The 24992-nt window shown below is 34.4% G+C and overlaps 1 protein-coding gene across 2 annotated transcripts in view; it reads left to right on the top strand.

Moving 5' to 3' along the window:
• Positions 1-24992, top strand: part of UNC13C (unc-13 homolog C) — a 562886-nt gene that overhangs the window by 247862 nt on the left and 290032 nt on the right. For both annotated transcript variants that reach the window (XM_069459636.1, XM_069459628.1), the window contains 2 exons: positions 5453-5680; positions 7279-7420. In XM_069459636.1, coding sequence (XP_069315737.1) covers positions 5453-5680; positions 7279-7420 — 370 coding nt within the window. The remainder of the gene's footprint in view (positions 1-5452; positions 5681-7278; positions 7421-24992) is intronic.

The following is a 24992-nucleotide window of genomic DNA, read 5'->3' as shown; positions in this document are numbered from 1 at the left end:
TTTGTTTTTGGAGCCAGGTTCTCTGACAGTGAAGTCACCTTATGGAAGGTGGTGGTTCCTTGGAAGGGAGCTACCTGCCCACACTCTCCCACTGTCAACAATAGAGCCGCCTACATGCCTGCACCCATAGGAGTGGGAGATGATGCTACATTAGATCGGTACTCCTCCGATTATCCTGTTAAACATCAGTGTTTTGTTGTTTGCAAGAAATGTAGAGTGTGTGGCTTTGATTTTAAAAGACAAAGGAGGCTGGCTGGCTTGAAGACTGGAGGAGTGGTAGGTCTGTTCCTTGAAAAGATTGAAGGCGTGTTAAAAGAGGAAGGGTTGAGATTATCTTGGCTATAAAGCAACTAAAGGAAAAGGATAAAAAATGCCAACTACATGCCCACCTACATGATTTGATGGGAAAGAAAAATAGAGAGACACCCAAAGCAGGCCCACCTACATGAGTTTACAGGGAAGGGAAAGGAAAGCAATAAAGACCCATTTATGCACATGGAGAGACTCTTAGAGAGAAAAGGGAATATTCAAATGCCTCAGCATCAGACCCCTGCATGCTCTCCATGGATGTTAACCACCTACCTCCTCTGGGTCCTCCTTCATCCTCAAATGCAGGTGAGGGATTATAGATGTCAGAAATAAATAAATAAATTATTTTTCTCTAGTTTCTTTGAGCTCTAATTTCTTTTATCTTTAAACACTTCATTGGCCCAATCTACTAAATAATTATAGAGCAGTTAGGATGTGTCTGACCCTGGGCATGGCACTGTCCATGGGAGAGTTTTCAAGGTGTTGTTTCACAGGTCAAGTGATGGTGAAGCTCAAAGCTCTAAATGTTCTACTGATGTGAAATTCTTTGATAAGTGCCAATATCTTCACCATTTTGACATTCTGAAATCACTATACTTACTCAATTATTATTACTAAAGCTGTACGCATTATGCATTTACTCCTCACACAGCCCTGTTAAGGGAGGCACTGTTATTCCCTTTTGTTTTTCAGATGAGGAAAATACAGCTTAGAGAGATAGTAACTAGCCCCAGATCGAATGGTTAGTGTCTTAGTCTACTTAGGCTGTGTAACAAATTACCGTAAATTGCGTAGCTTGTAAAAAACATAAATTTATTTCTCACAGTTCTGAAATGAGAAGCCCAAGGTCAGGGTTCCAGCGTGGTCTGGTTCTGGTGAGGGCCTTCTTCCAAGTTGTAGACTACTGAACTTCCTTCTGTGTCCTCCAGGAGTAGAAGGGGTGAATGAGTGCCCGTGGCCTATTTTATAAGGGCACTAATTTCATTCTTGAGGGCATGACCTCATGACCTAACAACTTCCCTAAGGCCACGCCTTTTAATATTATCACATTGGGAATTAGGTTTTAGTATATGAATTTCACTGGGGCACAAACATTCATACCATACCAGTTAGTAAGTAGCAGATCAGGATTCACACTCAAGATTGTCTCCTTCTAAACCCAAAGCATCTTTAACTACTATGCACTTTTGCTTTGTTTAAAAGTGATGTTCTTAGTATTTTTCTTCCATTTATAGTTGGAGTTATACTCTTGTTTATGCTGAACTATGAAATGCACATGGTATATAGGTCAACCAAATTCTGCTTTTGTTTTTAACTTTTTCAAAAATTTCTGCCCTTGGTGAACAAAACCAAATTCTGTTTTCTAATTATGGGCATACATACAGCCTTTATTTTCTGAGAATTCCAAATGAAGCCAAGGGTCAGGTGTATTTTATGTTTTCATAAGATGTATGCCCCAGCCTATTTGTCATTTTACATTGAATTTATTCTTGTTTATTCCAGAATTGTGGCCCTAGGGTAGTAGTTTTCAAGGAGTTCATAACATATTAAATTAAACCTGAAACCAAACTAAATATTCATCTATGGCAATTATTTTATCTTAGGTTTCCCCCAAGAAATATTTCTCTATTTATCAAATATATGCCATTTTCCTATTTTCCAAGCAGTGTGCTAGATACCTGGATACACATTTAATAGAGGTTGGCCTTATGAGCTAGCATGAGGAATAGACATATATGCAGGTAGCCATGTTACTGGTGATTGTTAAAAAGTCAATAATTTTGTGAGATAGTTGCTTGGAATCATCCATGTTAAGAATATTTACATCATAGAAACCTGCTAATACTACAAATAAGGGTTTTTTTTTTTCTGAGGGAAAGGAGAGAAAATGTGACTGTTGAGTTTAAAAGTCCACTATTTTCTGTTAAAAAGGAGATAAGATCATATGCTGAGCATGGAGGATAATAGGGGTGAGGTAGGTGACTTGAAGAGAATAGAAATGTTTTGGAATGGTTATTAAGAAAAATAGGAAACTGAAAGAACTGAGAACAAGAGAGAATATAGGAGTTTTTACATAAATAGATAATTCTTTGGGAAAAACACTGAAATTGTAAATTGCCTTGTAAAAGTAGTAAAACTATGTATTCCACATAAAATTTAGATGTTTTGGGTAATAAATAAAAATTAAAGAAAAATGAAGGGTTCTGGTTAGCTGATTATCCTATTAAATTATGTAGAAGGGAACTAGTTTGCCCTGTCTGAAATAAAGTTGGCTCTGTAAGGTTGAATTCTTTTGCCATTTTGTTGTCCATAATTGTATTGCCTGTTCTGTCAATTTAGTATTTTTAAAAGTAACAGTGAGGCATTTCATTTGGAAAATGCATTATATTTTATAAAGTGCTTTCCCTGTACGTTATCTCTTTTGATCTCATCTGTTGTTGATCTTTGACTGGCAAATACTGTATTTCCATGAAGCTACTAGACCTTCTACCACACATGTTGAAGGAGGACTCATATAATTCTCATATAAATACAAATTTAAAGTTATCTCTTATGACTTTGATATGAACAGAATAAGGCTGAAGGAAAATAATAAACCCAAAGGGCTGGAAATTCCTGACAAATTACAACTATTTAAGAAATAGTTTGGTTAGATAAGTGATATGGATTAGATAAACAATAGGGCATTAGAAAGTACTTGTACATCGCTGACAAAAATTACTTATGAATTAGTTTCTGTATTTCTGTGCTAAACAATCTAAGTTGAATAATTTTCTTCAGATCAAAAATGCAAAAGAAAAAAATTTAAAGGCTACATATTTTTTTAGAAATAATAGATAAAAGGCTTAAACATAAGTCTCTGTCAACTTGTTCTCCCCAAATTGACAATTTTACTTTATGGGTATGTCTGTTGGCTGTACATATTAGAATAGATACTCTATTCCAGTATCCAGAACATAGGAAATTTCAAATCTAATTGTCAAGCTTTCCTAATTATTTTTTAAGGGATTCAAGACACAGTCATTAAGGATAGAGATTTAATTCCTTTGGATGAAAACTCTCTTAATGTTCTAGCTTCGTATTGTGTGGGTAGTGGTTCGTGGGACTCTTCCTGAATTTAGGAAAATTATTCAAAATGTATTTAATTCTATAAGTCTTTAGCAGTCCTTCTTAGAGCCTTTGGGGGCACCGATAGCAACAATAATAATAGCTATTTGGAAATTTGGGAAAGAGTCAGTATTTTTATGACGCTTGTAACCTTTTGGATATCCTGTGCATGGCTATCACAAGCCAAACTTTTGAGGCATGTAGAATGTTATAAGTAACACCTCCGAGCCACCACTGTCCTTTCCATTTAATGAGTAGTCAATACTTGAAGTAAAATATGCCTATTGAATAGTTGCAACTATTTAGTCCAGCCTAAGCTAATTTACTGTGTAAGAATTATGCACCTTGTAGTGAAGCCATTATTGATAAATTACACACCCATTTATTTGCTTAAGGGCACACAGTTTACAAATGAGTAGCTCTTCTAGGACATGTTTGAACAGATGAATAGGGCATTTACAATGTCCTTTTAAATTACCTTAAATGGAATTAATTTACTTTTGTATTTCTTTTTAAAAGTGTGGTTTATTTCCTCAAAGGTTAAAAAAAAAAAAGGTAATCTACTTTCTATCATTAGAGTATTCACCTCTTTTAGCCTCCTCTTTTCACACCCTCATTATTATGAATACATATTTTCCACTTTAAGAAAAAAATGTTATACTTTCAAGTAAATGAATATTTATACAGAATTACTGCTATCAAATTACATGTGAATTTATCATAAGGAAAGTTAATAGTTGAACTTTCCTCTTTTGTCTTAGCTTCTGTACTCAAATTGGAATCAAACATTCACAGAATTAGATTCAAAGAACATTATCGAGGTTATCCTTTATGGTAGAAATTGTGCAGATAAATTATCACATTTAATCTCCAAATATTTTATGAGATATTAGTATTGCTGTTTCAGAAATATGATATTTCAGAAAAAGTAGAGTAGAAATTAGGTAATACTTACAGTCATATAGATGAAAATTGGAGCAATTACTAGCTAGGAACACAAGTCTTTTGATTCTTTTCAAATGTCTCAGTTGCTTCTGTGCTAAAAATGACTCGATTTTAGCAGTGGCAGTTCCTGCAGACGCTGGTACATGGGCTTTTGCTTTTTCAAGCTCACTAAGGAATTGTGAACATTGAAATCCAGGTCTACTATTAACCTGTGTGCTATTGGTCCACACAGAAGGCCATGCAACGAGAATATCTGGCCAGTACCTTGAGGTTAGGGACCCAAAAACGGGATTTTGGAAATCCTTCACTGACAGAAAGATTTGTGTTACAAACAAAAATACCCAGAATATTGAGGCCAAACTTGAAAAGCAATAACCTAGAAATCAAAAAGCGTTTTGAGTGAGTTAGAGTGAGAATGCAGTCTTTTCAAAACTAAAGAAATATGAGAAAAATAAAGTTTAAGTCTGTAGTCATAAGTTACTTTATAGGTTATCTATTCCAGAGGCTTCCAAATATGTTTTAAACAGTTGAGTCATTTTTATTCCAAGTAAAATCTTACCCTGTATCTTAATGTTTAACAAATAGCAGTGAAATTTATTTTATGGGAAAAATTCAAAACTTTTAATTATGACAAATTTCATCAACAAAAATAATGAGGCCCATTGGATAGACACAAGCGTTTGAATTCTTGATTTCTAAGTGACATTTGCCATTTATATCCAATCAATTTTGTTTTGGATCCCAATGAGTAAATGTGTGTGGTATACAACAGATTTGATTGTGTGTATTCTTCTTGTTGTATTTGAATTTTTCTTGGAAATTCAAACCAAATTTGGCTTTAGTTCAGTAATATAAATGAGAAAACTGGGAATCATGGAGGTCAATGTACTTGCCAATAATACACAAAAAGTGCGAGTTGTTCTGAATCTTACCACAGTGACTTATTCTCCTGATATTTTCCCAAAAGGTAACCCTGACTCTGCAGAATGTAAGCATTCATTCATTCTCATAATCCTCCTTCTCTTTCTTTTTTAGCCATCAAAAAGTAACCTCATGTACATTCACATCACCATTGAATTTTCCATTATAGGAGCAGCAGAAAAGAGTTCTAAACATGGTGCTGAAGACAAGACTCAGACCATTATTACAGCCATGAAAGAAAGAATGAAGATCAGGGAGAAAAATAGGCCAGAGGTATTTGAAGTAATTCAGGAAATGTTTCAGATTTCTAAAGAAGATTTTGTGCAATACACAAAGGCAGCCAAACAGAGTGTACTGGATGGGACATCTAAGTGGTCAGCAAAAATAACCATTACAGGTAAAAATAAGTCTTCTTTAAAATTTTTATTCCACATGGAAATTTTGATATGTCTGAGAAATCACTGCCAATAATAAGTATAGGTAAAATTAATAGAATTTTTCTCTGTCTTATTAATATTGCTAGGTCCAGGTGGTACTGCAAATATCCAAAATATACGCTAGATAAGTGAAGTAATTTCAGTCCACGTCTTGTTTTAATCAAAAGCTCTTCACAGGAAAAAGATTTTTGATTTTTAATATATTCACCAATACCCTGCAATTTATAAGAGATTAGTTTGTTGCTGCTTGACACTGATAAATTACAAGAGTAGCTATTAATCTCTTCCGTCAGTTTTATAAAATGAGAAAGATATTTTATTTATTCCTCATTCAATACCCCCTATCCCTACTGACTCGGGAAAGGGGGGGTGGGGGAAAAAAATATGAAACTATTGTTTTTAACTTGCACTGTTCACTTAATAATTTATCATGAATATTTCCCATATTATTTCATATCATTGTACAAGAAATAATGTATACATTATGAGGACATACTGTATCTAACAAGATATACTGTTAGACTCTTTGATTCTGTAAAATAAAAAAAAAAAAAAAAAAAAAAAGAAAAAAAAAAAAAAAAAAAAAAAAAAAAAAATACCCCCTATCCCTTTGATCCTTGAGCCAAGGAAATTTGAGTTTAATGATGTATAGTAATTGGAACTTCTGAAGTTGCTTGTGATGTTAACAGCAAGTGATTATGTATCATGTTAACATTTACCAAGCCTCTTATCTTGCTCATTTTGTATTTGCAAGGTAAATAAAGATGCTTTTTCTAAATGAGTAGAGTTGATAAATACTGACAGCAAACTTGTAAATAAATAAATCAGTTTGGATCTCAGACCTTTGAATTATGTTGGTTAACTTTTTGTATATTGTATGTATTCCTTCTCCTTTCTCTATCTGTGTGTATAGTAACATGTATATGAGTGTATAGCTACTAATGTATGTGTGTGTATATAAATGTACTTGTTTGTGTGTATATATATATATATATATATATATATATATATATATGGTTCATTAGAGGCAAAAGCAAATATTGGTTAAAGGAAGATTTTTTTTTTTTTTTTTTTTTTGAGACAGAGTCTCACTCTGTTGCCCAGGCTAGAGTGAGTGCCGTGGCGTTAGCCTAGCTCACAGCAACCTCAAACTCCTGAGCTCAAGCGATCCTCCTGTCTCAGCCTCCCGAGTAGCTGGGACTACAGGCATGCACCACCATGCCCGGCTAATTTTTTCTATATATATATTTTTAGCTGTCCATATAATTTCTTTCTATTTTTAGTAGAGATGGGGTCTCGCTCTTGCTCAGGCTGGTCTCGAACTCCTGAGCTCAAACGATCCGCCCACCTCGGCCTCCCAGAGTGCTAGGATTACAGGCGTGAGCCACCGCGCCCGGCCATAGGAAGATTTTAATTCTCAGTGTATTTATGTTTTAAAGTCCTACCAGTCATGAGAATGAAAGCAATGGGGATATATCTGCAAATCCAGGGAACTGAATGATAGAAAGCATTTCCTTCATTATCATTATATTAAAATGTTCATTTTGGTTTATTTCAGTGGTTTCTGCACAAGGCTTACAGGCAAAAGACAAAACAGGGTCTAGTGACCCATATGTTACAGTTCAAGTTGGAAAGAACAAAAGAAGGACTAAAACCATTTTTGGAAACTTGAATCCAGTATGGGATGAGAAGTTTTATTTGTGAGTATATAATGTGAAACTATTATAAATCTTAAAATATTTAAGAATAAATTTAAAATATTTAAGAATAAATTTAAGAATAATAAAATATTTAAGAATATACTTGTAAAAAATAAACAAGCAATAATTATCTCATATTTTAATAATTTCTTATGCAGAAATTGCCAAAAGAGTGAAACTAATGTTATAAACTCAATAATCTCATACTGCTTATTATTTTTTCTTCATCTTTGTAAACAAGTGAATAAGAGTAGTATTTCAAACCAATATAAGGTGACTCAATTGGGGGGACTTTGTGGGAGGTATAAAACTGTTTCATAACATGATCTATAACTTGGGATAACCCAACATAGCTAGAAATTTATAGGTTTGATTCACTAATGTCATGACATCTGAAGATTTACAACTAATGACAACAGAAAGACTTTGAGTATCACCTGGTCCATCATTTGGGGTAGAGCCACACCTGCACTAGCCTATACCGATGAAGTGGTTGATGATAACTTTTACAAACTCTCGTTTTCCATGAAGGCATTTATTTTTAAAACTCTTGTGTCTTGCACCAAACAGCAAGAAATCATTTTTTCTCAAGGTTTTTTTCTTTCTACCACTCATCCTTAGAAAAACAAAATAAAATGACTTTCAACTACCATTTGTGGAAATGAAAAACCTAAGTGAATTTATTTATTTATTTATTTTTACTTTTATTTTTTATTTATTTTTTTGAGACAGAGTCTCACTCTGTTGCCCAGGCTGAATATACCCATCCCCTCCTCCCCTCTCCCATCTGCCCGACACCCAATGAATGTTACTACCATATGTGCACATAAGTGTTGATCAATTAGTACCAATTTGACAGTGAGTACATGTGGTGCTTGTTTTTGCATTCTTGTGGTACTTCATTTAGTAGAATGGGCACTAGCTCCATCCAGGATAATACAAGAAGTGCTAGTTCACCATTGCTTTTGTGGCTGAGTAGAACTCCATGGTATACATATACCACATTTGCTTGATCCACTCATGTATTGGTGGCCACCCTAAGTGAATTTTAAGGCAGTCGTTTTTCTTTAGTCCTCTCTTTGCAAATGGTTTAAACATCAATCTCATTAATGTGTTAAGTAAGCAAATCCAGAACATCCTCCTTACTTTAGGGAATGGGAGCAATAGTGTGTACATAGAGTTTCTTACATGTATGGGCTGATATAAACAGTTTTAAAAAATAGGGTTGGAAAATCAGTTGGAACTGAACAGCAGCGTACTATAGAATGAGTTAAGGAATTTGGATGATGTCTCCCTTACAACTGATGGAGTGACTAATATTCCTTCATTTGTTAACAAAAGACAAGAAGTCAAGTGGCAGTCACAAATATAAATTTCTACTGGGGTCAAATAAATAAATAAATCAGGATAAGAGCAACCAAGGGAAGGGATGGAGACCATGGCAAACTGGAGAACAACTGGGTCTCAGAAAAGAAACGGTTTCCCTTGCCGTGCAATTATGAAGATACAATGCAGCTAGAGCTTCCAGTTTCTCAGCAGATGTTGGAAATTAGAAAGTTTAAAAATAGCTTCATTGATGTATAATTATCATAACATAAAATGTACGAACTTAAAGTTTACAGTTTGTTAAGTTTTGACCTCTATGAAATCATCCCCACAGATAAGGAAAACATCCATCAATTCTGCAACAGGTTCTTTACATCCCCACTGAGAGTCATTCCTCCTGACTTTCCTTGTGCCAAGGCAATCACTGATGTGATTTCCCATGCTATAGAATACTTGCAAAATTTTTCATTTTCTAAAATTTTATATAAATAGAGCCATGTAGTCGGTACTCTTCTTTTGTAGGTTCCATTCACTCAGTGTAATTATTTTGAGCTCCATCCAAGTCATAGGATTTATCAGTAGTTTATTTCATTTTATTGCTGGATAGCATTCCATTATACTAATATATCACAGTTTTTTAATGTGTTCACCTCTTGATGGATATTTTGGTTTATTTCCAGTTTTGTGTTATTAAAAACAAAGTGACCTATATGTTAAATGAGTGATTCATATTAAAACTAACATTTGTGTATAGGTATTTGTATGGACGTGTATTTTTATTTTTCTTGAATAAATACCTAGAAGTGTAATAACCAAATCATATGTTAGGAACATGTTTAATATTTAAGATATGTTTCCCAAGTGGTTGTACCACTTTATATATCTACCACAAATCTATGGGAGTTCCAGGTCAAGCACATCTTTCCAATACAAATGATCACCAACTTAATGATGATTTGATTTAATGATTTTTTGACATTAAGGTAGGCTAATAGGGCTATAACCCCATTGTAAATGGAGGAGCTCCTTAGAACCTATAATGGGGTTAGGGTTTCTATTGCATGCCTGTGACTTTTGTGCCCCCATAAAGTCAAAAAATTGTTAAGTCAATAACACTTTAAGACTTTAAGTTAATAAAGAGGGCAAGGAAAGATTGGTTATTATACCTCCCAAGGTCTGTATCACACAAGGAAGTCATACATAATCAGCAGCTTTGAGGGGAAAGCTGTACAAATTTATGAGGGGGGTCAAGTCCATGTGTAATGGGTAAACATATATGTAACATACACCCTATGTTCACTTTGATGCAGGGTTTTAGCATTAAAGTGAGGTGGAATTTAACCCTTTATGTCAGAAGGTAAACTATAAAACACAAAAACAGTTTGTGCTCAATCTCTATAAGCTTGAGGTCTACATTTGCTTATCAGGAAACAATATTTGTAAGGCCCTTCTTCTGTCCACTCAGAGTTGTAGTGGTCTGGGTTGTAAATCCAGGTTAGGAAGAGTCTGACAATTTGCCTGATAGCTTCTTTTGTTAGGTAGTTTAGCAAGAGTGTGATTTTTCTTGTAGCTTTCGGAATTTCAGAAGTTTCCATGCCAGCTAAGCCCTGAACCCTTGACCTGTAGGTAACTTTTGTTTCCTTAGCCTTAGGGCTTATCCTGCTTGATTAAAGGGGTGTCTAATTTGGTCTCTCGGATCACAAAACACACTTAGTACTCCACTACTTATAGTAACTGTTTGGATGTCCTTGCCTCCGAATTCTACCATCTGTGTCCATTCTTGGTCAGTTTTGATTGATAGATTTTCTCTTTATCACACATCATATTTTTCTGCTATTTTATATGCCTCATAATTTTAAATTGAATTCAAGACATTGCAAATATTACTTTGTTGGTTGATGGATATTTTCATATCCTGTAAATATTCTTAAGCTTCATTCTGGACATGTTACAAGTTCTTTGGATCTTGCTTTGAAAATTTGTTAAATAGGAATGAAATAGTGCTCAATTTCAGGGTAATTATTCCCCACTATAGAGGCAAGACTCTCCAGTGTACTCTTCCTACTCATTCATGAATTATGAGGTTTTCTAATCTGCCCAGTGGATTTTGGGCCTTGGGTGAGTATTGGGCACTATGACAACTAAATATTTGGATGGCTTTAACCTAGCTTTGGATAGCATGCACTTATCATTACTCAAGTGATTTTGCATGAGGAACCCTCTGCAGGTTATTGATGTCTTCCTCTGTTCAGCTCTCTTCTTTTTGCTATAATCCCCTGTGACTCCTAGCTGCCTTTCTCTTGTCAGACTTTCATCTCTATCTCTTCAACTCTGAGGGTCTAATGCACTCTGCCTGGGTTCCCCTTCCTTGCACAATACTCAGGAAACGCCCTCAAGGCAGTAAGCTGTAGTAATTATGGGGCTCATTTTGTTTTTTCTCTTTCAGGGATCAGTGTTCTTTATTGACAGATCTCCTTTATATTGAAACTAGTTGTTTGATATATTTTATGTACTTTTTGATTTTTCATGTGGAAGGATATCTCTGGTCCCTGTTACTCTTGAAAGTCTGGAAATCTGAACTTAATTGATAAGCAAAAGCAAAACAGTATAAGAGCCAACACAGGGCATATCAGACAGAATATAGCTTCTAGAGATATTTGATCCATAGGTTGGCTGTTGGAATCTGTGAAATTAAGTAGAAATATTTATCATAGTATTTCAACCCTGCAGAGAGTCTCCCTTGAGAAGTGTACCGAGCAATAATAAGTGCATGCATGTGAGAACACTACGCAAGACCACCCAAAGTGGGACTAGATCTGACAGTGCCCAGCGGTCATCCAAGTCAGGAATAGTGCTTTTTCCCACCAGACTGGCCAGAAAGCATCATAATTCATGGGACAAGTACACAGAAGTGTACACTGGAATGAACCATTACAATATGAATTATCTCTATTCATTGGCAGTTTTCATATAATTTTCTATGCTGTGTGCTTCTGTTTTCCTTTTGATAAAGAGGTACCATCTGTACTGGCAATAACAATATATGTATTTTTCAAACAAAATTATTTAAAAAAAGAAATTTAAATTTAAATCCATTATACTCTGCCATGCATGAAAATATATATGGTACATACTTTTTCAAAATATTTTCCACTTTACTGACAAAATATTTACTGAGCTTTGAATGAAGTTACACTCACAATTATTTTTCTGTCTCCTTCAAGAATATCAAAAATAAATGCCAATCTTTTAACATTAATTCTTTGTCACCAGCTTCCTGAACTCTGAGATTTTATTCTTATTATAGATGTTCTATATCAACAGTTTCAGAAATATTATTCTGAAGCTACCTATGCATGTTTTCATTTTATCGTGAAAATGGCAGGCGAATTGCAAAGTTATCTTTCCTTTATAATGGGTTCTCTTTTGCAGAAAGAATGGGTTTTTTGTGAATTTATGTGAGGATTTTGAAAAATGCGTGTATGTCAGAAATGAACTCATCCATGCTTCCCCCTACCCTGACAGTTCTTCCCTGTGAACTGAGTTGTAGAGATGTATCCTGACATTCTGAAAATAGGATATTTTATTAATAGTATGACTGTAACTTGTAAGCATTAGCTTTTTTATTATAACATGAAAAACTGAGATAACAATACACACTTCACAGAACTGTTACATTTTTTAAGATAGTGTATATAAATCTCATGGCCCTTAATAAGTATTAAAAATAGTTGTATTATCATTATTAGCATTAATACCATCATTTCCTTTGCACTGAGCTTCAGGACTTTACAGCGAATGTGACAGTAATGCTTTCATGTCAAAAAAGTTCAATCTGAACAGTGAGGCCAAGAGAGGACCGATGAAAAGCGTGTTATAAAAATAAAAAGTACTGCTAAAATAAGAATCAGAGAACTGAGATTGAGAAAAGGATCCAAAAGATTGTTTTTTCCAACTCCCTCATCTTACTAAATGAAAAAATCGAAGCTCAGCTGGGTTATAGTAGAGAGCAGGCACTACAGAGCAGCCCCCTGTTGTGAAGCTACAAAGAAGATACAAGTAGAAATTAGAGAGTGTGATTTTTCCTTCATCCAAACTCTTCACTTGAAAAAGTGCTGTTGTCCTCAACAAGGCAAGCAATCACAAAGCCAGTAAAATGAAAATGCAATTGAAATGATTTTCCAAGTTTAAAATTCCGTTTGAAAGCTTAATTGTCCCCCATTAATGGCACTTTGATGCCTTCCAGAGGTTTTAATGCCAATTAATTTCAGTTTAAATTTTATCTCTCTTACCATAGGCTAAAATAGGAAGCCTGAGATTTTAACCTTCAAAACACTACGGATGTTGTGTGACTCTAGCGTGGGGCATCTGGAGAATGTTTGCAGAGAACAGAGGCGTGACCAATCAGGCCTTGCAGAAATCTGGGTTAGGAGGGGTCCTAAGCAAAGGTCTATTTTCTAGGATATCACCTGAAGATTAATTAAGATAACATATATCAAAGTGCTTTGAAAATGATAATGCATTATATAAACCTAAGGTGCTCCTTATCTTTGTTCTTTGATCCTAAGTTGTATAGTTGATCGTTTCATGATTAATTATGTCATTTGATTTTGCTTTCGTATGCTACAATTGATGAAATGTTTTATGCTAATTAAAAACCATTACCTCAGGAGGAAGAGAACTAAGGCTTTTCCAGTAAGTTATAGAGAGAAATCGCTGGATAGTCTGTCCATTTGAATAAGAAATTTGAAAATTAGGAGACCTACATTTTCTGTATATGTTGACACTATGTTTTCCGAGGACTCTATTAGTTGATTCCTCGTTGCCTCATTTTTGCTAACTTCTGAAATAAAAATAAAATTTTGTGCTGACCCCTTGCTAGTGGTGAGGTATGTCATAAAGGTGATAGCAGGGACGTGTTACTTAATCTATTTTTAATTGATATTAACATTAGAGTAAAGAATTATGTTAATAAAACAATGGTTAACACAGTGCTTGTGATAGGAGTGCAAATGTGCCCTCATTAATTGTAGTATTGAATAGGCACAGAATGGTGTTTGCACACTCTACTTGTGTAACTGGACCACCAGCTCTACTTGTTTTGTGGGTTATCAATTTAACTTCACCTACTGAAGTTCACCACCTTCATCTCCTGAGTAACCATTATATGCAAAGCATTGTACTTAGGTGCCATGAAAAGTATTGACTTAAGGAGCGATTCCATGTTACATTAAAAGGCTACCTGATCTACAAGATTGTAAACCTGAGTTCCAGAACTGTTCTGTGCCTAACATCTTTCTTTTTTTTTTAATTTTAATTTTTTTCATTGATACGTAATAATTGTACATATTCATGGATTACATGTTACATCTCGATACAAGCACACAACATACAATGATCAAATCAGGGTAACTGGGACAAGATTCACCTAAAACATTCATCATTGCTTTATGTTGGGAGCATTTGAAAATTTCTAGCGATTCTGAAATATAATAAACTTTTGTCAACTATAGTTGCTCCATTGTACCAGTGAACATCAGAATTTCTTCCTTCTATTAAACGGAATTACCCTTTCACCAACATCTCTTCGTTACCCCTTCCCACCACCCTTACCAATCTCTAGGAGCCACCATTCTCTTCACTACTTCCTTGAGACCATCTTTTTTATCTTTCTTGACCTCCAAAAAAAAAATAAAAAATAAAAAATAAAAAAATAAAACCCTAACCTCTTTAGATCTCAGTTTCACCACGATGGGCGAAATTATTCCCACCTTGACAGGCAGTGTGACACTAAAACACCATAAACTCATAAAGCTATTGTTAAAGGCATGATTTTCTTGGCCCTTTTGAAGTATATGTGAGCCATGTTCAATTCCCAGCTACCCAGAGGTGGCGGTACACTGAGTGCCTCGGGCACACGGATCCTCACCATGCCATGTGCTGCTCAGCCAGGGCTGAGTATGAAATAAGCATAAACTAAGCTTTATAGGACATAGATTATTTATTACTACAATTAAATAAAAATATCTTCATAGAACAGTAGAGTAATATTCTAAAATGACAGGCTGAAGATAATCAAGGATTTGATTTATTGCTTAGATTACTAGCACAATCCTTTCCTGGGCTGCACGGGAGGGGGACATTTCTTCAGTTTTCTGAGCCAGCTTACAGTGGTGGTACCAGCATCAGCAAGTCATTTGTCATAGACGATGGCTCCACAGTTGTCTAAAGCAAAGAGGAGTTTAGTCACACTTTATAAGATTAGAGTTTTTCTTTGACCAGGAATTGTCTACACTGTGACTGACCCTAGAAGTAGAGAGCTATAATAACCAATACCGCCTATCACTTACTAAATGAGATTGAACCTTACCCATTCACATAGAGCAGAGCCAGTAGGACAGCATTTACTTTATCACTGCTTCACACCAGAACCTAGGGATTTTGTAATAAGGAGAGGAAGGGGTTGTGGAAAGAGATCTGAACTGAATTTTATAAACTATGAACTTAGGGTCACCAAAGAGAATTAACTCACAGTCAAAAAAGCCATAAAATATCAGATTAGGATGCATCCTTAGAGATAGCCCTGTGATATTCTATAGGCAGAGATTCAGAGTGCTATGAACTTTACTTTAAATTGAGAACCAGCAGAATTTTTAAAAAATCCCTCAAATCTTTAGGGAGTAGTTGGATTACAAACAGCAGTCCTTGGGGCCATGGGGGCTGTTCGGTAAGAATCCCTCTTGGTCAGAAGAAATAAAACCCTCTGGCCTTAAGCTAGTCCTTAGAAAAGGGAATAGGAGAGGGAAATTTTTTGCTATATGGAAACAGAAAGCCCTTGTAGGCACCCAGGAAAAGCCAAACAACAAAAAGTCTAAAGGAGGGGGGCAGAAATGATTATATTATTTTATTCCTCTTTTTATTTTTCTCTGAGAGTTTGTCACCTGTACGTGTTTTTCTGTCCCTGCCTATTCATCTCTTTCTCTCTCTCATCTTTTGCTTTGTCCCCTCCTTCCGCTCTCCCCCTTTCCTCCGTTCCCTCCCCTCTGTATACTGGTCTGATCCCTGATCACTGCTCAGTAGCTCTTCTTATCGTTAGCTTCCACATAGTACATAATGGCCTTGGTCGTAAGGCATTTGTCCTCCAACCCTAGCACTTATAGTTTGCTGCCAGAAATCTCTTTGAGTTTTTCACCAATTAGCAAAATTTGTCTTTACAAAACAAAGCTTGCAAGTTATAGATTGTTGTTCTGCCAATGATTGGAATATCTTACCACTATCAATTGTATGTTTTTTATGTGGAGGGGAGTGGTGGGGAGTCCTGGTGGCCTGCTGGCCACTCAATTGTGGATTGAAGTGTAATACATCTAGTTAAAGGCACTGTAAACTAAGTGTAATACATCTAGTCCAGGGCACTGTAACCATCCTGATCTAGCAGCATTTTCAAGACCCCAAAACTACAATGCCAGATAATCTCTATTTGGTTCATTTCCCTACTTCTTGGATATACCCCAGGTGTGGACCAATTGTTTTGAAAGCAAGAAAACAAGATCAATATGCTAGTACTATTTCTGGCCAAACTGGGAATCTGCAGATCTCTGCTGACCCAAACCCATACAGTGTAAAATCCAGCTTTCTAGGCAATGTTTTTTTCTAGTACCAGCTCCAAAATTCCTTGGAGGAATGATTTTTTAAACATAAATTTATGTGTATGGCATTCTCCTAAATGCTACAAACTCTGAGGTAAATATAAAAGACAAGTGCTTTTTATTCCCCCCAAAATTTCATTACAACGGGAGTAGAGATGGTACTAAGGCTAATATTATCAGCTATGAATAGCCACTCCTAGGAAGTTGGGGAAGAAGTGGACATTTCTGCTTGGTGTTGCCATCTTGGCTGGGCTTGACAATAGAATAGTTATTTAACTCTAGATAGAGAATATCTAAAGCAAGGTAATATTTGAAGGCTGGGAAAAAGAAGTTCTAGATAGTTAAACAACTTGCTGAAGAAATAATGGCTGGAAATGAAAATACAAAACCCAAGTCACTGCAAACATCACCATAAGTATAGGCCCTAGCCATTTACTAGATGTATCTCAACTCCTGTCACATGTATTACACTTCACAACTAACGTATGAAATATGACCATGATTATTGTTGTTGTTGCTGCTGTTGTTATCGTTATTTTACAAATGAAAAGCTAAGGCTCAGGAAAGCCAACAGATTTTTGTTAAAGAATCAATCCCAACAAGCAAAATGAAAGAAACAGGACTCATATCCATATTATTGCCACAATCCATTTTATTGCCATATCCATTTTATTGCCACAATAAATGTCCTTTCCACATTTTCATTCCTTCACTGGAATCAGTCATTAAAACAGTCACCCAAGGGGAGCCATGGAAGAGTTAGTACAAAAAGCTCCAGTGGAAACTTCTAGAGATGAGAATTACAATGTATAAAATGAAAAGTATGTTGAATAGGAATGACATAAGATTAGGTTATAGAAGAAAAGATTATTGAATTTAAAAGTGCAATAATAGAAAAATATTAAAAGAAGCACAGAGGAAAAAAAATGTAAATGTAAAGTAAGACCACTTTAATCAGCCTAATAAATTTCTAATTGGATTTCCTAAAGGAGAGGAGAGAGAAGAGTACAGAAACATTATATGAGAAAATAATGGCCATTTTTCCCCAAATATGATCAAACTTAGAAACGTACAGACCCAAGAAGCTTAATGAATCCCAAGCACGATAAACATGGAACAAAATTACACCAAGGCACATCATAATCAAAACCAATGAAGGAAAAATTGCTTGGAGCTGGTGAGGAGAAAATCTTGAAAGAAGCCAGATTACAATGTAATTTGACACTGTAATATGACATTATATACAGAGAGAAAAAAATAATGACAGCAGACTTCTTGTAAGAAATGATGTAAGCAATATTGCAGTGGAGGAACATCTTTAAATTATTGAAAGAAATAACTTTCAAACTATAATTCTATACCCAGAGAAAATGTCCTTCACAAACAAAGGCAAGAAAATAGCTTTCAAAAAACCACACACAAAATATAGGCCCTTTTAGACATTAAAAAAAAAATGAAAGGATTTCTACACTAAAATAAATGTTAAAAGAAGTCCTTTAAGAAGAAGAAAAGTGATACTATCTGAAGATATGTATCTATGTAAAGGCATGAAAATAAATGAAGAACCCTGGAAATAGTTACTGCATTGGCAAGTATAATAGACTATTATGTTATTATTTAGATTTCTTCTAAAAATTATTGTTTAAACAAAAATAAAAGTTTATTTTTGGGTTTACATCATATGTAGTTGTTAAAATGTGTGGTAATGATCACATAAAGGTCTGGAGGACAGAACTGGAAGTATAATATTGGAAGTTTCTTAAATTATACAGAAAGGGCTATAATATTATTTGTAGATTGACTATGACAATTTAAAGATGTATACCATAATGCTAAAGCAACTACTAAAATTAGAAAACAAAACACGACTAATAAGTCAACAAAATAGGCAAAATTCAATATAAAAATATTCAGTAAATCCAATAAAGGGGGTAAAAACTGGATGGGGAAAGTAGAAAACAAATAGCAAGATGGTAGACTAAAAGTTAAATATCCTGATGATCACATTAAATATAAAACATCTAAATGCCCCAATTAAGAGGCACAGATTTTCAGATTGAATAAAAAAGCAAGACCCAGCCATATCCTGCCTATAAGAAATAATTTTATAAAGACACAAATAGGTATATACCTTGTAGGTATGCTACTTAGAATGCTTCATTCAATAACAAACTACACATTATTTTCAAACTGCACACAGAACAGTTAGCAAATGACACATGAAAATATGCTCAATGTCATTAATTGTTAGGAAATGCATATTAAAACTACATGAAAACCACATCATGCCTAGGTATGTTCTTTGCCTTTTACTATCCTTTTTGTGCCCTTTTTTTGACCAATTGAATATTTTCTATAATTGCATTCGATCTACTTTGTCAGGTTATTTATATTTCATTAATTGTTATTTTAGTGGTTGCTTTAGAGTTTACAGTATATCTCTTTATCATAGTCAACCTATCAGTAATATTATATTACTTGGAGTTTAAGAAACAGTACACTTCCAGTTTTCTCCTTTAGACCTTTATGCTGTTGTTGCTAAGTATTGGCAAGGATGTAGAAGGAATGTGATTCGGTACAACCACTTGGGAAAGCAATTTATTAGTTTCTTGAAAAGAAAGTATGTGTACACACAAAGACTTGCACACAAACATTCATAGCTGCTTTTTTTAATAGCTAAAAACTGAAAACAACTCATCAATAGGTGAGTAGAATGTAAGTTGTGGTATATCCAGAGTCTAGAATATTACTTAGTAGTAAAAATGAATGAACTACCGATATACATGACATCATGGATAAATATCAAAATTATTCTGAGTGACAGAATTCAGACAGAAAGAGTATTTACAATATAATTGCATTTATATAAAATTGAAGTAAATGCGAAATTGAAACCAATAAGAAATCATGTCAGTGGTTACCTGGGGAGAGATGAAGAGAAAAGATGAGAGAAACTGATTTCAAAGAAGTCCTAAGAAGCTTTTGGCAGAGACGGATATGTTACTTATATTCATCACGGTGATGGTTCTATGGGTGAATACGTATGCCAGGACCTAACAAATTGTGCATTTCAAATATGTGCATTTAATTTCATGTCAATTATATCACAATAAACTGCTAAAGAAGAAAACCTCTCACAAAAGATGAATTTCATTCACCATGTTAGCAGAGTCAGCATTCCAGTAATTATCCATACTCCACAAATTCAAGATGGTATAAAATTGCTGCTGCTAGTATGATGATGATGATGAAGAATGACAGCCACATCAATGACTCCCACCACCACCATCCTTTGTGCTCTGACAGTTTATAGTTTACAATGTTCTTCTACATATCTAAATTCTTAGAAGATAGTGTCATAGGCATTTGTATCCTCACATTTGTAGCTGAGAAAAATGAGTCTCAGACTTTTATGAAATTATACATGGTAGTGCTAGAACCTCAGTTTCTGCCTTCTTAGTGTAAGTACTTGATCTCACTGGAGGTTCCTGGAGGAGCAAGTTGGGACATAATGTTGTACATTTTTCATAACTTACTCATTGATTTCCATATAAAAATTGCTTGAAATTAAAAGTGTGCTCTCTTAGGCACATCTACTTGCATTTACTACTTTTAACATTAGTCTTTCAACATTTTAGACCATTTTTTATATAATCCCTAACAATTTTTATGTCTTTTATATATGTTAGTGTTATTTTATCACCTAAATTTTGAGCTCCTTGAGGATGGAGACCTTCCAAAATTATGTTGGGTGCAAAGTAACCCTAAAAATCTACTTAATGATTGTTTTGATATGATTTATAAAGTGGATTTCTTACCAATGAAAGTGCCTTATATAAGCTTTTGGTTTTTTTTTTCATTTATTTGCATTATTGCTTCACCTTTATTTCTCCTTTCTAACTTTTTTCAATGACATTTTCTTCTAAATTATTCCAAAGACATGTATTCCTTCTTTGTAAACACTACCTGAACATTATTTTGGTGAACTCAGACATTGACATTTTCATTAGCATCTCCAGAATGTTTTCCTGAATGGTGAAATCTTAATGCCTTCTGTCTTCATGATATGTTTGTTATTTTATTTCAGTGTTGTCTCTACCCAATAAGCTTTGAAGCAGTTTTTAACTAGAATTGGACTTGGTGGAGCAATAAAAGAGATAAAACTTATTTGACTTAGTTAAAGCACTGAAATAAGCAGTAGGAAGTAACCTCTTGAGCATTTACTATGGTTAGATATGTGCCGTCCTTTTTCACTCTGTCCTCACAACACTAAGGGTAAGGTTAAGCAAGTACAAGATGGAAAACTACCACTAACTCTGGGGAAACATTTGGCATGTCTTTTCATCTCAGAATAATCTCTAAGACTCTTACATCATAGGTGTATTATTTTTTGAAATTCTACTATTTACAGATGAGTATATGTGCTGAGAAAATTTCACCAAAAAGGAGACACTAACTTTATCTTTTTAACATGGTTAGTACAAGGGCCATATTTAAAATGGTTTAAGGCATGCTTTATTAAATATTTAATTTTCAGCTAATATTTATACCCTACTTTGTTCTACGGAGGAACTGAAACAACTAACTCAGTTTCATTTTTCAATTGTATATTCAGCCATAAGGATTGAAATGAAACTAAGTGGTTTGAACCCAAACTATTTTGTACTATGGGAGTGATGTGGGAAAAATGGTACATTTGGGGAAAATTAAATTGCTGATGCATTATGAACTCATGCTATCCAGGAGATCTTAGAGATTGGGGGCAACTTTAAAAGTCCTTTAAGTACAAGTATTATAGTTGCCAGTGCATGATAAGAACCAGTCCCCTTAGAAGACTTTTTATTTTTGGAGGGGAGATCAATGTAGGCATATAATTCAAGAATAACTCTTTTCTCAATGCTATCTACCAACCTGACTTTTCTTACCATCGTTGGCCACCTGAGCCTGACCTCAGATCTCAGACTGTTTTGCCTAGCTTTTGCTGTGCCTTTTTTTAATGTTGTCACCCCACTGTCTTTTCATATTTATTTGAAATCGTATCTTTTTTTTCTTTATAAACTACCCTAATAAATATGGATCTTACATTTCTAGAACCCCCAAAACTCCTAAATAGCAAAAAGGTTTTTACTGCTCCCTACTTCAGGGTGAAATGTCAGGATAATATTCTATAATATTCTCAGATGAGCTTAAAAGCTTTAGATTTCTTTGAGGAGACAAAATTTATCCCCTATCTGGTGGGAGAGGGACTGGAAAGTCCCCTGAGCGGGGCTGAGTGTCTGGAAAAGCATTTCACCGGTGCCTGAGAGATCCCCTCTAGGGTCAATGCCATTCTCAAATGAATCAAGTTTAGTAAACCTTGACGACCTCCAGGGCTTCCTCTGCATTGGTATTAAGCTGTTTGATGTTGTCCTTTACTTGCCTCCCCCTCCACTAATCTCTTCAGTATCTGGTTAAGAATCAGACTAGGTTCCCTGAATGCACTCATTTTTTAAATCTGATAGAATTTCTTGTATTCACCAAGTACAAACTGGATTGCCAATTAGGACAGACAAGACTTAATCGTATAGAACTAGTTATTACCTGATCAGGTCACATGAAATTATTGGTATTTGACTCTTTGGACCTACAAAAATGACAATTTCATGTGGTTCAACCTAAAATAATAGCTTTCATAAAAATGATTTCTACCTGAATCATCAGTCTTACCTTTTTATCATCTATAGCATAGTATTTTTTATACTTAAAAAAAAACTTAAGCTATGTTTCTATTCAATCAAATTGAGTTGTTTTATTTTTATTACAAAAACTTGTAGAAGTTTTGAATACATTCAAAGAGGTGTTTGGTAAATTTTTCATTTAGCTGTTCATAATTATATGTATTCAACTTTAGTTTTTATGGCACTTGAGTTTGCTTTTTAATGACAAAGTGTCACTATTGCGTATAGGTACCAGTGCCAAATTATCACAGGTGTTATCAAGTGTTTTGTAGCATCTGTGCAGTAACTTGGTTTTTTTTTTTAATTCCATCTCTTTGTATTTTCTATAACATCTAGCGAAAAAGTCCAGAGAGGACTGACGTATAACCAACATTACTATTTATGAATTCTTAAGCACAGTTGCACCATTCCAGATAATTGGTTGAAGCTTAGATTTAAGTGGAAAATTTAATTGGAATGTAGGATTTCCTAACATTTCTTTTCTTTGGCAATTCCTTGGTGATCAGTACAAAAGGTTTCTTTTTTTTTTTTTTTTTTTTTTAATAACCCTGCGCTGCGCTGATGAGTTGCTGATATTTGGGATAGGGATGTTATTAACAGTTAATAGTGTTTACCTTTATGATTGCTTCTCCTGATTCAAGTTTGGTGTTCAGATAAAGTCTGGTCAGGACCTTTTTTTAATGTATCTATGTTAACTTGTCCTTTGCTGTTAAAGACAGAACATATGTATGCATTTGAATGATGTAATTAGCTACAATTAGTTAGCTGCAGTTAAAAACCTATAAGTACCTAACACAGCTCTAAGTGTTTTACATATATGTATCATTTTTAATTTTTTTAAAAAGGTAATTATTGATAATCTAATTTTACAGATTGGGCATGGAGGCTCAGTGCAATTGAGTAACTTGCCCAAGGTCATATTGCTAGTAAGTAGCTCAAATGGAACTTCAACCAGACAGGTCTTTTTCCAAACTGGTCCTATTATTCCATTGTGTCTAGAACACATTGACCTTGGAAGTAAAATGCAAAAAGGCATAACTTATACTATAAATCATAGATGTTGGAATATCAGAACTAGAATACGACAACCACAAAAACATCAGCAACATACACTGTTCCAGGCCCTTTGCAGTTATATTATCTTTTGCTCCTCATTACAACCAAGGACTTTAGAGATCATTGATGTACGGCTCTTTATTCTATGGACAGGTAAATTGAAAAGAACACATATCGCCACGTAAATAAAATTAAGATTTGAGAAGATGATGCCTTTATCAAAATGTCAAATAAATGTCAAACATATATCCAAAGTGGACCTTGTTTCCAACTTCAAACAAATGGTCCAAATGCAAGTACAGTAATTATGCCAAATTTAAACATTCATATTTATAATACTTAATGAGGAACAAAAATGAAGAGTATGATTATTGTTATTACCACCTGTGATATTTCTCTAATTTTTTTCAATAGACAATTTTGAATACCTACTTGCTGCAGGTATTAAAGTTCAGAAAATTTGAAAAACAAAACAAAACAAAAAACCCAAAAAAACCTTCCAGGGAACATTTATGCAGAGATAACATTTTATCTGGGTCTTAAAAGACAGTTGAGTGTTCACCAGGTAGAGCAGTAGGGGGTAAGGAAAAGACATCCTTACTAAGAAAAACAAAAATACATGATCTGAGCTGGGAAAACATGGTAAACAAAGAAATGGTGAGTAGAAAACACCTTCACCATGAGCACACGTGCACACACACACACACACACACATACACTCCTTTCTCCTATGTTCTCGAGAGAACAATTTGATCATCCTCTTCTCTGATATCTCTCACTTGATCTCTTTTCATGGCAAATGGACACAGGTATTTTTTTAAACAAGTTTTTTACCTTTATTTTAATATTTTTAGTAACTAATGTATCTAATTTATATTTTTACATTATAGTAGCTTAAATATTTAATATCTGATACTGGTTTTATTACTATTTTTATATTATTTAATATTTAATAATTCTCAAAACAGCTGTTAAAACAAGTTTATTTTGCAACATTATTATCTGTGGAGAAAGCATTAAATATAGAAATATAATACAAGACTTTGAAATAGTTATAATCTAATTGTGGAGGCTAGAAGGTGGTGCAGGGAAATTCATGTACCTTATAAGGTAATGCTTTGCCTTTTGGTTCTATGATCTATTAACACACACATACTTCCTTCAGTCAACCCTCAAATGGCAATGGACAAACTCTACTTCTGCCCCTTTTCTTTTTCAAAAGTCATGCCAATAATATAATTCCTTTCTTGTTCTCATATTTATTATCTTCTATGTTTCTGACACAAAATAGATTTATAATCCCCCAATACTACAAAGAAAAACCTTGAGAGAACAGCAAAAGTGAAGTGTTGGGGACTTCTGTATTCTTTTAAACTGCAATTCCCATAATTAAATTCTTCCTGTTTAAAAAGTTTCTCTGCACCGTCACTGGGGTTTGAACTTAGAACTTGTCCATCTACTGTAATGGAATTAAAGTTAACAGGGTTAGGGATCTTGATTCAATAACGAGTAAGACACCAGTATTGAGATGGAAGTGGGTTGCATAATTCATGATAAATCACTAAAAGGAAATGTGAAAGTTGAGTGTCTCATAGTATTTCCATTTGGTGGGTCAGAGTTTAAGGAATTAAGCTGTAACAGGAGAATTTAATTACTGTTTGAAAGGCGGCTGCTGCTTTGCCTCAGGATGGCCCTTGCAGAAGTTTCCGGCTGATGATTTTCTCAAACAGTGCCCTGCCTTCCAGCCTAAGTTGAAATGAAATTATTTACAATTACTAGAAGATATTTAAAATGCAATTTTTATTAGAACAGAAAAATATAATGAAT

Source organism: Eulemur rufifrons, chromosome 2 (assembly GCF_041146395.1).
Source record: "Eulemur rufifrons isolate Redbay chromosome 2, OSU_ERuf_1, whole genome shotgun sequence".
In the NCBI taxonomy this organism is placed as follows: Eukaryota; Metazoa; Chordata; class Mammalia; order Primates; family Lemuridae; genus Eulemur; species Eulemur rufifrons.
The sequence above is the reverse complement of the archived record's forward strand: the minus strand, read 5'-3'. Positions and strand labels throughout refer to the sequence as shown.